The following is a 15,636-nucleotide window of genomic DNA, read 5'->3' as shown; positions in this document are numbered from 1 at the left end:
TACATAATATTCATAAATTTATAAGAACAATTTTGTCCGTAGGTATTTGGTAGCGCAATTGAGAAGATGTTAACGGCGGAAAAGGGAAACGATACGGGGGCTTCCGGGTCGAGCGGAAAGCCCTCGGTATCTCCGAACAAACCAATGTCAGGCAAAGTGACAAATTGGTTTTCAAATACCAAGAATCAAAATCGGAATCAGACGGAATCCAGCGAACCGTCTCTCTGTTCTTCCCTAAAGGACCTATTCAAGAAGTAATGGGGAAGAACAAATGCTAATAAATGTTAAGTGTCTCTAGTTTAATTAACACTTCTTTATCTTTATCTTTATTAACACTTATTTATTTAAGAATTTATTCAGAGATTAACACGACCTAATAGATGACTGACAATCTGGTGTAATTCAAATTAACGAGCTATACTTTCCTTGTATTTTCTTATTGCTATACCTCTACAATATTCTTTTATCGTATCTGTCGATTTTAATCTCACACAAATATCTAATAAATGTGTATACAGTAGTTGACGAAAATATTAGATAGAAGATTTTTGCGAATATATATTATGTGTGTTAGTGTTTTTCTTCACTTCACTTCAATGTAACGAGACGTGTCTATCATGATTACACCGGTAAAAATTGAGACTAATTTGGAAATATATATATGGAAGCTAGAAGATGCTTATTGCAGACGTACACATAGCAAAAAACTAATGTACAATGTAAAGAGTATTTTTAAACATATGATTGATTAGGGGTAAAAATGCTCCTACTAAAAATATTGTGACTTATTTATACAATACATAATTAACTGTCCAAATACCGATGGTAATCAATAAGCATCTTATAATTCCTATTTACATTTGTTTCAAAAGCTTCTTTCGTTTCATAAGGAAATAATAGATGCACGACACTTTTTGTTTTATATTATTCTATCGATTTATGTATGATCTATTTTGTAGTAATAGAACAAAACGAAAGAAACTTTTGAGACAGCCTAATGCATCTTGAAATTCATGAAAAGCTTCAACAAAATATTCATGGAAAGTTTCTGTAAGCGTCCGAGTACTTTCGTGAGCCGTTATATGTATAATAATTCGTTACAATGTTAGTGATAGCTTGGAAAGTGAACTATTTTTATTATACATCTTTTTACTTTCCATATTACGCTCATAGATACTCTAAAACGCCGCGATACTAACTCTTATCTATCATGTTTACGAATGCCTATAATTTGTGAAACCGCTTCTGATTTTACGGAAATTTTGCAGTTGCTTGATGAATGAAACAGATTTGTTAAGAGAATCACATGTTATAGATACCTGAACTGTGATTTATTTAATATATCTTTTCTGATTTGTTATCCTGCAACATTTCCATGTTTTACGAAGCTTTAAATTAAATTTCACAAGTTTATTTTCCTTAAGCTAAAGACGATGCTGGTGAAATATTTATTTCTGAAGTAAAAAGTAAAAATATAGCTTACATATTGCTTGTATTTAATCATGTATTACGATTAATCCTGTTGCGATACTCGTATATTTCAGTTAGGCTCTGGTTTTAGTAAACAAGAAAGATTTATAATATCTTAAGAGGATGTTTAGCATGAAATCATGCTAATAAGAAGTTTTTCATGTTTTTCTTCAGGCTTAAAATATTTTTTAATGTTGTGAAAAAATTGGGTTGAAAATGAATAAAAGGGTGCAACAGGGTATTTAAACAAACTAATGTCTCTTATATGAATAAGTCGAGTGATATGCTGTAAATTATTTTCACAAAAAGACACCCATTTTTATTATTGTTTTCTAAACAAAATTCAATAATAATAGGAAGTTTCTTTAACTAACATTTAGTTATCGATCCTATTTTTATTGAAGTTTAACAATACTGTTCAATGTTAATAATTATTAATTTATAAGTGAAGGGTAATTCCAACGAAGAAAGATATCATTTGCAAACAAATAGTTTCAGATGAAATCAGCATTGGTACTGTAAATTTAAGATATTATAAATCTAATATGTATTGTATCGCAAAGCGGGATTCATGATGAAAAATTAAATATAAAAGTCCATGAAATTTCGCAAATTTAAACATCTCAGTTGATACAGCTTTAATAAATGTGGACAAAAGTTTAGTCTATCTTTATATTTAAATAACGCATGATATTTAATTCTACAGTATAATTAAACAAAGATTCGAAGCTGAAAATTTCGAAATATAATTGAACAATATATCGTACAATAAATGTTATATGATGTTCTGTAAAGGAGAATTGCATTTTTATGAAGAGGATCAAAGATAAAAGAGATTTTTGTTGAACGATACGACCGTTTCGAAATTCCATTTTGATCTTGTGTATGTATAGTGTATCTCGTACAAAAGATATTACAACAAGCGTCCAGTCATAATGTGAAACATTAATCAAAATTTCTAATCTCGAGTGTTTCAAGTCCCAGAACTCATCTTAATAAATATAAGAAGGACAGATTAAATTCAATCTTATTTTTCTAATTTTCTCGTTAATAATTAAATATGAGCATCAATCAATCAATAGTTCATAATGCACGGTATAATGCGTGTATAACATTCATCTGATTTCAATTAACTTACGTTTAAGCAAAATAATTATTCGAACTAGTTTATCATTCACATTATTACACATTTTAATTGTATATATATCTAGTACAACATAGAAAGGATATTTTAGGATTATGAGTATTCCTTTAATTTTTAAGAAGAACAATAAGTATGCATAGTATTTCTTTTATCTCATATTCTAATTTCACCACATTGAATTTTCTAAAGAAAGATGATCTATTTATTTTAGATAACGCAAATCCTTTATTTTAGATATGCAAAGTCAAATATATTTTTGTCAATAAAGACACAAAAAATCTTAGATGTCTAAATGTCAGCTTTAAGAACAGTAGACTTGCCTGCCTTCAAACTTAAATGTCCTTTCCAGTAGTAAAACTTAAAATGACATTAACAACGGCAGTAATATTTACGCCTACAGATGGAGGATATTAGACTTCGATTAAAATACAAGTAGCTCAATAAATATGAGTCTAAGTACGATGGTTAAAGAATAACGATTCGTCATTCTTTATTCCAGCGCTTAATGCTATCCTTCTTTCAACAAATACAATCCTAGAACAATGCCGCTGAAGAGAAATGTTATGCGTGAATTTATTTGCCTTTGCGGGACGAAGGTTTATTAAATTATTAAATGAAAATATTAAATGAAAATGAATATGTATAATTGTGTGTATAAAAATTGATATATGTATGTATGTATAAAATATATATATGTATGTATATATATATATATATATATATATGTCGGGTTGGCGTTAAGATTAGAGTTAGGGATAAGGGCGTGAAACGAATCCCTATTGGCGCTAGACGTGATCGTTATGCAATAGAGGAGATATTTACTAGTGCAAATATGACTATGATGGAATTGGACAAGTAATCGCGATAATTAGATACTCGAGAAGCAAATGACGATGATCCTAGGCTCAATAACGAATCCGCGGTCAACGGGATGACGAACTTTACCCTTCGTTAGCGTCTAAGTTACACTGTATGTTAGAGCAAGGGGCAATTATTACGTATACGAAAGACAGGTCGATTGCCGATGAGATCGCACTAGAGTGAGTGGCTCTCCGTCGCGGTGACGCTGTCGAAGAAATCTATGATGGGTGTGCCTAAGGGAACGAGATCTCGGAGTCGTCATCGACTCCAGTCGGAGGTTCGGTACGCATATCGAGATGGTGTGTAATAGAGTCGACAAGTTAATAGGAGCCCTTAGGGGAATTCTACCCAACATCAACGGGCCGCCCAGCTTGGCTCGTAGGCTCTACTACAACGTGTGGGAGTCCATCGTAACTTACGGAGCGCCGGTGTGGGCTAGAGCAGCGAATGCCGATAAGAACAGGTAAAAGCTGAAACGAGCACAACGAACGGCCCTGTGCATAACAACGCCGGCATACCGTACCGTCTCCCACGCGGCACTTTGCGTGTTGACCGGGAATCTCCCGATTTACATAAAGATAAAGATGCTCGGAGAGACCTACGAGAGGAACAAGATCCATGGGTCCAGGATTGGCACGGATGACGGCTGCAAGCTGAAGGAGGAACTGGAGGCGATTCGCAAGAAGGCCCAAGATGACTGGCAGAAGGAGTGGAACAACCACAAAAAGGAAAATATCACAAAGAAATTAATACCGAGTGCGCTGCTATTTACCAAAAAGAAGATGGACATCGATCACCACACCATGCAGCTGCTAACCGGGCATGGGAGCTTCGGTGTCTATAGAAAAAGGATTGGCAAGGACAGCGACGGCAACTGTCTCGACTGTGTAGACCCGAACGACGATGCAGAGCACGCCCTCTTCGCGTGCCCGAAGTGGACGGACAGAAGGATCGAGCTGGAGAACGCTCTGGGCGGGAAGATAGACGTGGGCAATCTGATCGCCACGTTGACCGCCAAGAACGAGAGCTGGAATAAATTCAGGCAATTCTGCAAGACCGTCATGTGTCACAGGAGGGTGACAGCGAGGGCCTGGGAAGAGGCAAGGGGGAGAACGAGCGAAACAACAACTACGTGGAGCAATGAGGGCAAGAACACGAAACAACGAAAAACCGCAGAAGGAGACCAGTCCAGTATTCTGAACTGGCTGAGAGGACGACATGAGCAGTAACTGCCCGAAGAAGTAGATACAACGGGGCACGAAAGGACAACCCTGATGACTGCCGACAGGTTTTACCGGGGTTGTCTGCCCTCTAAGCGGAGGAAGAAGGAGGAGGGGTTTTTAGTGGGTATGGCAACGACAACCGACCGACTCCCACATAACCCAGTGATGCGGGTCACTGGGCACGCGTAATAGCATTTTCCCCTCCCCACGCAAAAAAAAAAAAAAAAAAAAAAAGGGCACGAGATCATCGGATTCTTGGACAGCGGAGAAAAGTCTCCGTTCGAAGGGTGTGGGAAATTGACGTTGCTGTTAATTGGTCAATTTCCATGTTGGTGGTTAGAGAAAGATATTAGCTGTCCTTGGGAAAAGTTGCTAGCGGGAAGCGTCGTTCGTGGAAGGATAGATTTCTCTTATCTTCCCATAGTTGGGGCACAGGCTATTTGTCTATTTGAAAGACTTTGTATAATTGAAACTTAATATTCGTAGCCGGTCCTCGCCCAGCTAAACATATACTGTGAAGATGCGTTGGCATCTGGCAATCATCTTACCCGAAGGACAAAGTCTGCGTGTGGCGAGCCACGGGGCAGAAACCATTGAAACGTTTACCGTCGTGCCCTGTCCCAAGTATTTCTTTTAAGAAGAGCTATAGAATTACTTCATGCCTTTGTTAGACAAAACGTTCATCCCTTTGACCGCGGCTACGTTCGGCGACTGATTGTCGCCTCACTATCATAAATCTCAAATAAATACAGTCGGATCGAATGACGACAGTTTCTTAATACGGCTATGGTGAAATCTAAATTTCAATACTAGGGGTCTTCCCAAAGTTCCAAAGGGAACGTTCCGGTGTTCTTTCATCTCCGACATATATATATATATATATATATATATATATATATATATATATATTATTATAATGACTTATTTTAATAATGACTTAATTTGTATAGTAAAAACAGCTAAAATCTCATGTAAGATTGTTGGGATGTTACGTGATATTTCTGTTGCATCATTGATTATCGTTATACTTTGAAAAATAATTAAGGAAGCGAACAATGCGTGGACGATTATGGCAGTTTTATTAATAAACGAACGTTTAGTAGAGAATATGGATTTATTGGATAAGTAAATGTTTCATTAAATGTAACTGCTACATGCAGAATAATATGTTGTTACATGTATGAACTAAAGTTGATGTAATACTCATATTGTATTTATGGTTTCAAAGAATTAATAAAATCTGCTGAGATTCAAACGTATACTCTCCCTTTTATTCTATGAGAATTAAACATTTAGAAGATTTTATGAAAATGCACTAAAAAACAATCAGAAGCATCTGTTTCTCCTCTTTTTTTTCTTTTTTTTTTTTTAAATATGTTGATTGCCACGCGATTTTTATACTTATTTTGACTTGGATAGATAGATTAAAGCGTACCATACCAAGACATTTCATTCTTGCAAAATATTCTAGTCTATTTGCGTACGTGCTCATAATCTTGGCTGATAACCGCCATTCGCTATATACATCGTTGGTATCGACGTCAAAGGATTAACACAGACAAATACACAATCCATACAATCCGATTTGATTGATTTTAGATCTTGCATCAAACAGATCTCTATATAAACAGATAATTTCTGATTCTAAACATTTGTATCGCTTCTTCTTCCGCTTTGAAATCCTCTACAAACGCCTTTTATAGTCGTTCAACTTTTCAGCTCACAGAAAAGAACATTACGCGTATTCCTAGCAATCGCCCAAAGACTCGAACGTGTGCTTCGATAAAGCTCGCTTAACTTTCATCGACACATCGATAACTTTGCGTTCCAAGATGTTATTACGCCCTAGAATCCCTAACATAATTTTAGAACCAGAATTTCTGTGCAAAACAATTCCATCGCTTTGTCACGCTTAACGGCTCAATCATCGAAACATGTATCATAACGCACGAATTATGATAAAAAAGAAACTGTCTTTCGAATAAAAGCAATCCGTTTGCCAGGTGCGCTTAAGGATGTACAGGACGTCGACGGAGCAAGTGTACGAAATACAGCCGCTGGAGGGTAACAGTTCCGCTCAACGTTACACTCAACAGCCGAAACAACGATTCTCTGAAATGCCTACTCCGTCGGTTTCGCCGACGTCTTCTCTCCGAAAGCGCGTCTCGGAACTGCCAAGAGCCGCGAGTGCATCCGTTTCCGGTGCTGCGGGCATTGTCTGCTCTAATACGGATCTGATATCGATCCTAAGCTCGTTAGAGTCTTCCGCGACGAAAATCAACCGATGCGGCGAGGAAGCGCCGAGTTCCCGGGACGATAGCAAATCAAACTGGCCCGGAAAAACGACCGAACAGAAAGGAAGTCGATCGAAGAGCTTCCGTTCCAACAGCTTCGACGTGTCGACATTGCACGGAGCTAAAAGTAAGCTTAGCGGATCCTCGAAAGCCGCTATTTCGACCTTTATGGCACCGTCGAATTGGTTCACGAAGAGACACCAACCGATGTCGAAGAAGCCGGAAGATTTAGTAACGGCCAGTTTAAGTCTCAAGTTCGATAAATCGAAGGTAGTGAAGGCGGTGAAGGAAACGTTGGGTAAAAAGTCCCCTAATAGCGAGGTCAAACACAAAGTCGTATGGGACAACACTAGTGGAACCAAAGTGGACGCTCAGCTAAGTTGTATTTCTCGTTACGATATCGTTTCTTGTTTAAGAGCCATCGTAGGTGAAAGGAGGAATGCAAGAACGCACATAATACGCAAAAATCTATGGCAGATTCAAAGTACAGTACTCGTTGTGATATTCGGTAAAGATAATAAGTTCTCCTATGGAGATTTCATTTTTCAAATTATTCTCGTAAAAGTACGTATTTGCATAAATAAATAGCACACGGTCTCTGCGTAAATACCCAGGCCAGTTATAAATATTTCAGTTTGCCAACGATATCCCAACATGTGGGACACTCACATGTGTGCTACTTCGTGAGCGATGATAAAGGCGCTGGTCAAGCCTTCGTCTCGATTTAACGCGCACGATCTCGCGGGATAGCATACTCCTGACACAGGTGCGTAACCGGAAGGACCTCCTATATCTAATCGCGTCAACCATACAGCAACATCGTGATTTACGTCCTTCGAGGACAGCATCTTTCTGTTCCATTTGTTCACGTTCTCGAGAGATCGTCTGGCATCGCCACGGCGGACCTACGACAACGTTTAATATTTTCTTAATAAAAGCTAGCAAATATTACGAATATATTATATTTATTATTACATCATGCATTATATACTATATATAAATATTCGTCAATGATAATAAATATATGTGCAAGTAATCATGTTGTTGATTGTAATCAAATGTAACTTGTAACGCTATTAGTATTTTAATCTTCCTGAAAAATGTTGAAATGTTGATTCAACAGCAGAGAAGAATAGCAGAAAAAGAAAAGTAAAAGGAATCGCAAGTGTCGTATATCAATGATATTATCATAGGTCTATAACATTAAATTAAGATTCTTAAGAGATGAAAAAGGTTTAATAGTCGATTATACAGATATTTCGGATACACGATAAATGCGAGGTTTGTCAATGATCCGTGAAAATTGTTTGTTTGGAAATTTGTTTCCAAGGGATCGTTCACGGTTGTCCAATTTAACAAAATGGAACTCGTTGCATTTTATCGACCTAAAACGTCATGCGCAGATATTTTGACCTATATAATTTATATACCATACACTGTACAGATAAGTAGAAAATAAAATAATTGACACTCGCATATGCGTATCTCAGATAGTTACTACTTTAGTTAAATGATTTAATTTAATGGAAATCGCTTACCATAACGTCTCGTTTTTCCGCGTATAAAATCATTCGTACGATCACTAGAATCATGTTGGATTCGAGCGATGGGTCCATGTAAATTGCACTGACCTAGGATTAAAATACGTACGAAAATGTAACAGGCGTTAAAACAGTATTACAGCCTTACAAATAAATTATTATTCAAAACTCTCGTAAATACATCGTATCTTATATAATTTTCCTAAAAAATTAATTTTATTCGTTATATTTATCTTAGGAAATGTACGTTATTAATCTCAACAGCATTGGAAAACCAATTACCGAATGGCTGAAATTAATCGATTACAAAATTCCATTACGGATAAATTATTTGCAGAACTCTTTAAAAGATACGTGTAAGCTTTGAACAGTGTAAACAGAAAATACAGAGCTTCCATCCGAGTATACGATCGAGATGTTTGAAAGCAAGTAGCGTACCTTGAAAATACAGAGATACGCATAACTCTGCCCTATGTTTCCCGGTTGCTCGCGTACATATGTAGGAAAAGGTATTCTATATCCAAGTATAATAACAGAATTTCGTTTGGTATTACTTACGATGTTTAAAAGAGCCAAGATATATTGCTGTACTCGAATTCCATGAAAATCTACCACGGAGTAATCAGCAGCTATTCCAAGCTCTAGCCATCGTGGCGGCGAATCCTTAGCAGTTGGTCTTTTCTCTAGAAATGACTTATCTTAGAAATCGACTTATCTTCCACGAAATTAGAAAGTCTACTCGACTCGACTTGATAGCTTAAACGCATGATTATTAAAAGCATAAATTAATATCTACGAGCAAGTATTCGTGGAATAATTATTATGATATAAATAATTATTTCAAAAGTATAATTTCAAAAATATCAATTCGGTATCACCGTGAATTTCATCCTGCAAATTTCTTTAAAATTCTTGACAAATTTTGGTAAACGTATTCCTCCAGCAAATTTGTCTATTTTTCTATTTTTTTACATTAAATTAGGCAAGATAGATAAAGATTCGTGCAATGGACAATATACATATGTGTAATAGACAGGGAATAATAAAATAAATTAAAAACAGCGAAATATAGATGAACGTGTAGAAGATCAAGCGAGAGTGGAACGCAATAGGGAGAATAATTGTATGTAAACCGAGTTCCTTTTAAGGCTGAAGATAAGCTATTCTTATATTACATGCTGTTATTATTACTTTTGTACACGATAGATTGGAATATCAGTACAATTTCTTTCTTTCAGTAATATTCGATGATTCGTTAATTTATTAACCGCTATATTGTACGTGGTAAGTAAAAAAGCAACGATTGTACAAGAATGGCATTTGGAAAAATATTTGACTTACTACTTGATAATCTGTTCCTTTGCCATTTAGGACCAGAGAAGTATCCAATTTCCTCGGGATTTGTTATTTTATATAGGTTGGGGTTGATAATCAATCTCGGATCCACTCGGATTGGTTATCACACCTTTTATTTTCTCTCTTATACAAAACACCAAATCACACAGCAAACGTTTAAACTCTCCCAATGCGTCTTAGCAATTAAGGCGTGGTCGACTCCTATGACAAAAGAGCGTCGTTAGGAGTCGTACCAACACAACCCTAGTAACCTTTTAGTAACTAGCGGTCATACCAACTGAGCATTTCTCAACAGGATTTACGTCGATCGATAATTCTTCCACTATTGTATCGTTGTATTCTGTGGAGACATCGTCTTTTTCATCGTACAGAATCAATTTCTCAGCTTCTGGGTATTCCACGTCGAAGACGTCACCGGAAAGATTATAAAATCCCTGAACATCGTGGCTTAAGGAATCGCGTTTGCTTCGTTTCGACTTTCTCTTACTTTCTTCAACTTCGAATTTATTCGATTTCCCTGTAACCGAATTATCAACGTTTTACCACGTTTGCCTGTCTTATCTTCGCTATTCTCGTTACGGATAAAATGAAAAAATAGTTGCAAAATTTCTGAAATTGTAAATACGACCAGACTGGAACGTATCAACGACATATACGGTGTCACAAAATTGTGACAAGTCAATATTCCAGTTGTTAGTTTGTTGAATTTACGCCACCGCTGATTAAACGTATCACGCTTTAATAGAAAATTCAATTTCCCAGCGGGGAAAATGGAATTTTGCGCTAATTAAAGTATTGCGCTTTTGTACAAAATTCCATTGTTTTCTGTTGCCCGCAAAAATGCAATTTTACGACGGACATTTCAGACAAATTTCCATCAGACGGCTTTCCATCCGTAAAAAAGAATGCTATCTATAAAAGTGTCAATGGAAATTGATCAAAGTAACGTCAAACAAACCCGTTTAAACAGCGAGGTAAATAGACCAATTGCTTTTAACAAAACCTGTATCGTTGCTCTTAACCGTTTCACTTTTAAATATCAATCGGCGCTGTTCCTCATTAAAATTTCGATTCAAATCGAACGAGAAATACAGCGTAACACTTGGAATTTTCTATCGTTTCTCAACCATACTTCGAACATTTACGTCGCATTCTTCGATTCATAGGATCGCGATGTTGGATTCTTCGATTTCGATACAAAAACGTTTCACAGCTTTCGACGCGGGCAATTTAATTAAGAGAACAAATAATTTGTTTATAAACTGCCAATTACGTGCCTTGAATTTCCGATATATGCAATAAATTTCATTGCTACTTGACCTAAGTGGGTCATAAAGTTGCAACCGTGTAAACCGTGCCACGTAATTTTATTGCATTCAATTTTCCACGTTTCCAACAATTTATCAAATTAGAATTTATCCGCGCATCGTACGAAATTTTTCATAAAAATTGATTAATAATAGTAGATATATAGCTCCTCGTATTCGTAAAACAGATTTTTAATCTGTAAACAACGAGTCGTGGTAATTACGATACGATCGATTTTCAACTTAGCAAAATTTGTTTCCATTTAACATTCACATCCAGATTGTATTTCCTTTGTAATAAATTAATTATATAATTAAATAAATTTATTATTCGAACCGATATTCAGATACAGTTCGAGTATACTTGATAAATTTTCAGACTCGATTCTCCAAGTCGAAAATGAGAACGTTTTATCCTATACTTTTTCTTCATTTTTCCACAAGGATTCGCGTTGTTCTCGCTTTCAGACGTTGTTCCGTTGCATCCTGTATATACGGGGTGTGCGAAAACCGTGTGTTTAAACCGTCAAATTGTAAGGAGTTGATTTACAGACAAGAAGAAGAAGAAGAAGGAAGAACTTTATATAATGTTCGTCAACGGACGTTTCTTTACAGAATTACAAACGAGTATCGTTCGTACGAAACAGGTAACGACGCGTTTTCCATCGCAGCGTGCAAAAGTTCGCTGTATTATCGTGTCAGCGCAGTTGCATGCTTTTTATCATGCGACAACAAGCCCGTGTCGTTAATAGCTACAATAATGATACAATGAAAAATTATTATCTGGTATGTTTGATTGGTCGTTGGAGAACGTTGTCCGTGTGCTCGGATAGAAGCCTGACATCGATCAACGATGGGAGTAATACGATCTCGTACACACAGTTGCTAACAATTCGATCGAGTTGCAAAAACCGCGTGTTTTTACTCGTTGCGCTAGTTGTTCACGCGAACTCGCATCTCCAGAATAAACCTTCCGTTTTACAGTTGCGAAACCATAAATACAGAAAAGAAAACGCAGTTCTTGAAACTCTGACGAAACGCTGATAATACGGTCAATTGTCGCGTGCCGTGGAATGGAAAATTCGTCGTTACTTGTTTCATACGTACGATACTTGTTTGTAACTGTGAAAAAACGCGTTTATTGCCCAGCTTCGTACGACATGTTTTTCGGTAAATATTTACAAAGCGGACAATCTCGCCATATTCAACGGCTTTGAAATATGTTTGCCAAGGCTAATATTCCGAACAACTTTTTCCTGTAATACTCTTTACCGTCGCTCTGCTTTCCGCGATATTCGCAGCAATTTCTGTCTCGACGACAGCGATGATTTCGTAGTTTCGTTTTTCTCGATATCACTGCTAAAGCTTTTCCTACCTCGAATAACGACGCAAAGCTTCGTATGAATCGTATCTATCCTGTTACTTGATACGCGAATTTAATTCGCGGTAGCCTCAATGATGTTTCTTCCCTGTGCGAGTTGAAAATGATTATCAGAACTGCATATATATATATATATATATATATATATATATATATATATATTATATGTACGGACATCAACGTCCGAGACGTTCGTCCATGCCAAACGGTAACGCGTACAGGAAACATTTGTTCAAAATGACTTTGACTTTAGCTATATTTTTAAATTGGAATTAGCTAATGGTCGTTCGCTTTGTAAATGATTATTTCTTTTTCTTCTTTTTGCCTGCAGATTAAGCCCTCCCTGTTTGACGGTTTAAATTTATTAAATTAAATTTATTAAACCGAATATATATATATATATATATATATATATATTCGTTTGTACTACGATTACTCTCATACTCTATGTATGGTATTATAATATCGACGCTATCAGTTCTTACAGTATCACGATCAGAGTCAATTTTAGAATAGAAGAAGCAATTAACGGCGGATCGCAAAGTAAGAAGCTTATAACATAATTGGCAAGGAAGTCGGTAAATCGATCAACCAATCACCTACATCCAACCGTCTAACGAAAGATGAAAAGCCATCGCGATAACGATCCTTCTCACCTGCAGGATTTTCCGGATTCACAGACACGAAGCTCGAATTATTCCTGATCGACCACCACTTTTCGTTTTTCGGCTGAAACATCACATGCTGGCCATTCGTCAGCGGCTGAACGAAGAACGATCTCTGCCCGATCAACATCAAGGCGTACACTTCTTCTTCGCATATCGTCACGACGACGAAGGAACTCGCGTCTCCTTCCAAGCTGCCTTGTCGAAGATCGCAGTTCGCCTTGGCGTTACGTCGCTCGGACTTGGTTTTACCCTGACGCACCCAATTCACGGTGAAATTCGACGACAGTATCAATCGATCGTTGGCCATGGTCCTTAAGGTCCAGTTGCTGATCTCGAGGAACACCGGCTCTTAGTGGAGATACTCGCGCCAAGTTTCTCGGTCTTCGTGGGTCGATCTTCTGTTCCGCGCGCTCTCATTCGGGATCACTCGAGGGTAAACGATCTCGTACTCCTGCAAGCTTTGCAGAAAGTCGCTCATTCGCGACTTAGTAGCGATCGTGCCGAGCAGCCACGTGGCGAGGAGAAAACTGGGAAGTTTCGATCGCGTCATGTCTCGCGCGCTTTGATCGAAATTTCAATAGGATTTTCTGGCTACCCAAAACTCGCCAGGCATGCTCGTTCACTCGCAGACGTAGTTATCGCGATGAAAGCAGCTAATTCGCAGACCCGATATTCTCATTTCATTTCGCCGGTTCGTAACGCTTTCGAAACGCCGTGTCATATAGACGCGGATGCGACGATACTCTCGCGTTCTAACATTTTCAATGTCTCGCGCTTTATCACGTAGCTCGCGCGGAAGTAATACGAAGGTGAATCGTTGGTTTTAATACACAGGGTGTTGTTTAATCGATCGTATAATGGAGAAAGGAACGATTCTACGGTACACCAGAGATGAAATGAAATCATAGAATGCAGTGGTTTTGTAGGTAGTGCTTTATCGAAAAGATTAACCGTGAATATTTGCTCGACCTATTTATACCAAATTGATACAGAATCTTAAAATACAGACGAATCTTTCTCAATTTCCTTCGATCATCGTCTCTAGGCGTACGAAACTGCCTCGTTGAATTCGAACGTTCGTCGATTTCCTTCGACGTCTTTCAATTTCTTCTTTTTTCAATCGCCGTTCGCCTTCTCAAAGCTGTCTTCGAACAGAATTCTTAGAACGACTTCCAATTCCTTTCGATTCGTCCAATCGTTTAGCTTTACGAAACTGTTTCGCTAAACTCCTTTTTCCACTGTACTTGCGTATCGTAACCAACTCGTGGGCGGTAACTCGCGTCGATTAACGATTCACCACCAGTAAAGTAACCGGGAATGCAGCAAACTAGTAGTCGGTAGAACGAAGCGGAACGTAAGTGGAGCGAGCGATAAGAGCGATCGCGACAATCGCACGCCTCGCCGTGCGATTCCCACGCGAGCGAATCATCAAATTCGAGCCAAAGATTCTCACCAACTCGAAGATTCGCGCCAGTATTTTCCACGCGCGCGTCACAGAAATTCGAACGACTTTCGCGAAAAGGACGGAAGGATAAGACGATCGATCGGATCTCGGGTCGATCGCGATACCCCCGGACAGAAGGTTTCGACGAAAAAGTGGAGTAGACGCGACGAAGGAGCGTCGTGCAGCAACTGGTGGCCAATTTATTCACCACGTGCCGTAGGAATTTAATTTTCTTTCGCGCAAGAACGATCCACCATCGGAGAAAGTAGAATATAATTAATTTCGATCTCGCGTCGATCGCGACGTTCCGGATGGAACGTTTCGCCGAAGAGGTGGAATAAACGCGACGAAGGAGCGTCGTACAGCAACCGGTGGCCATTTTTTCCACCACGTGGCACCACGTGGAAATTTAAACGTTTTCCATGAAAATGATGCACCATCGGTAAAAGTAAAATACGATAATTAATCGGTCGTCGAGTCGAACGTGATATTCCGGATAAAATTTTTCGATGAAAAAAGTGGAGTAAACGCGACGAACGAGCTTCGTGCTACGACTGGCAGCCACATGGAGGGATGAACGCGGCTGGAAACGCACGCGAGTGCAGCGGCGAATTGTGCGTAAGAGTAAGCGCGAACGCGAGACTGGAAAAAGCACCAGCGCTTACCGCCCACTGAAGTTCTAATAATGGCAGCTTTATGTGCAATCACCGAGAAACGAGGATGCTGGCGAACGCATTGTTCGACCCCGACCGAGACGATTTAACAAGGGCCGAGGATTTCATCTTGAACGTTGCTCTTGTCACGACCGGCATACTTCAAATCCGATGGACCGATGATGGAGATAGAGATGTGGCGGCCTTGGCGACAATGTTGTGTACAATTTTCTAATGTTATGTGTCCACGAGAAAATTCCCATTCTATTGGGTTTTCTCAAAAGTTTCTTTCGT

General features: G+C 38.2%; 3 protein-coding genes and 1 long non-coding RNA gene across 7 annotated transcripts in view; 1 reads left to right on the top strand and 3 right to left on the bottom strand.

The window, feature by feature from the left end:
- The window catches only part of LOC126914799 (A disintegrin and metalloproteinase with thrombospondin motifs 3-like), a 97,216-nt gene extending 87,176 nt beyond the window's left edge, over positions 1-10,040 (bottom strand). Inside the window, exons 1-4 of one of the 2 annotated variants that reach the window (XM_050719222.1) lie at positions 9,878-10,040; positions 9,092-9,216; positions 8,531-8,623; positions 7,662-7,897 (exon numbers count right to left, since the gene is read on the bottom strand). In XM_050719222.1, coding sequence (XP_050575179.1) covers positions 7,662-7,897; positions 8,531-8,608 — 314 coding nt within the window. In that variant the 5' untranslated portion in view covers positions 8,609-8,623; positions 9,092-9,216; positions 9,878-10,040. The remainder of the gene's footprint in view (positions 1-7,661; positions 7,898-8,530; positions 8,624-9,091; positions 9,217-9,877) is intronic. The other variant, XM_050719221.1, reaches the window with a different exon arrangement.
- LOC126914807 (A disintegrin and metalloproteinase with thrombospondin motifs 3-like) overlaps positions 1-15,636 on the bottom strand; it is a 434,443-nt gene that overhangs the window by 88,088 nt on the left and 330,719 nt on the right. The window lies entirely within an intron of this gene.
- LOC126914732 (uncharacterized) overlaps positions 1-15,636 on the top strand; it is an 88,650-nt gene that overhangs the window by 2,918 nt on the left and 70,096 nt on the right. Inside the window, exon 1 of one of the 3 annotated variants that reach the window (XM_050719105.1) lies at positions 5,448-7,280. The exons of the other annotated variants lie outside the window; for them this stretch is intronic. Coding sequence (XP_050575062.1) covers positions 6,714-7,280 — 567 coding nt within the window. The 5' untranslated portion in view covers positions 5,448-6,713. Of the gene's footprint in view, positions 1-5,447; positions 7,281-15,636 lie in introns of those variants that run through there. 3 annotated transcript variants of the gene reach the window in all.
- Positions 13,099-15,029, bottom strand: LOC126914901 (uncharacterized). Its single transcript, XR_007709921.1, has 2 exons — positions 14,504-15,029; positions 13,099-13,696 (listed from the first exon to the last, which is right to left on the bottom strand). It is a non-coding gene; the product is annotated as an uncharacterized LOC126914901 (long non-coding RNA).

Source organism: Bombus affinis, chromosome 3 (genome assembly GCF_024516045.1).
Source record: "Bombus affinis isolate iyBomAffi1 chromosome 3, iyBomAffi1.2, whole genome shotgun sequence".
Classification (NCBI taxonomy): domain Eukaryota; kingdom Metazoa; phylum Arthropoda; class Insecta; order Hymenoptera; family Apidae; genus Bombus; species Bombus affinis.
This window is presented reverse-complemented; position numbering and strand designations above follow the sequence as displayed.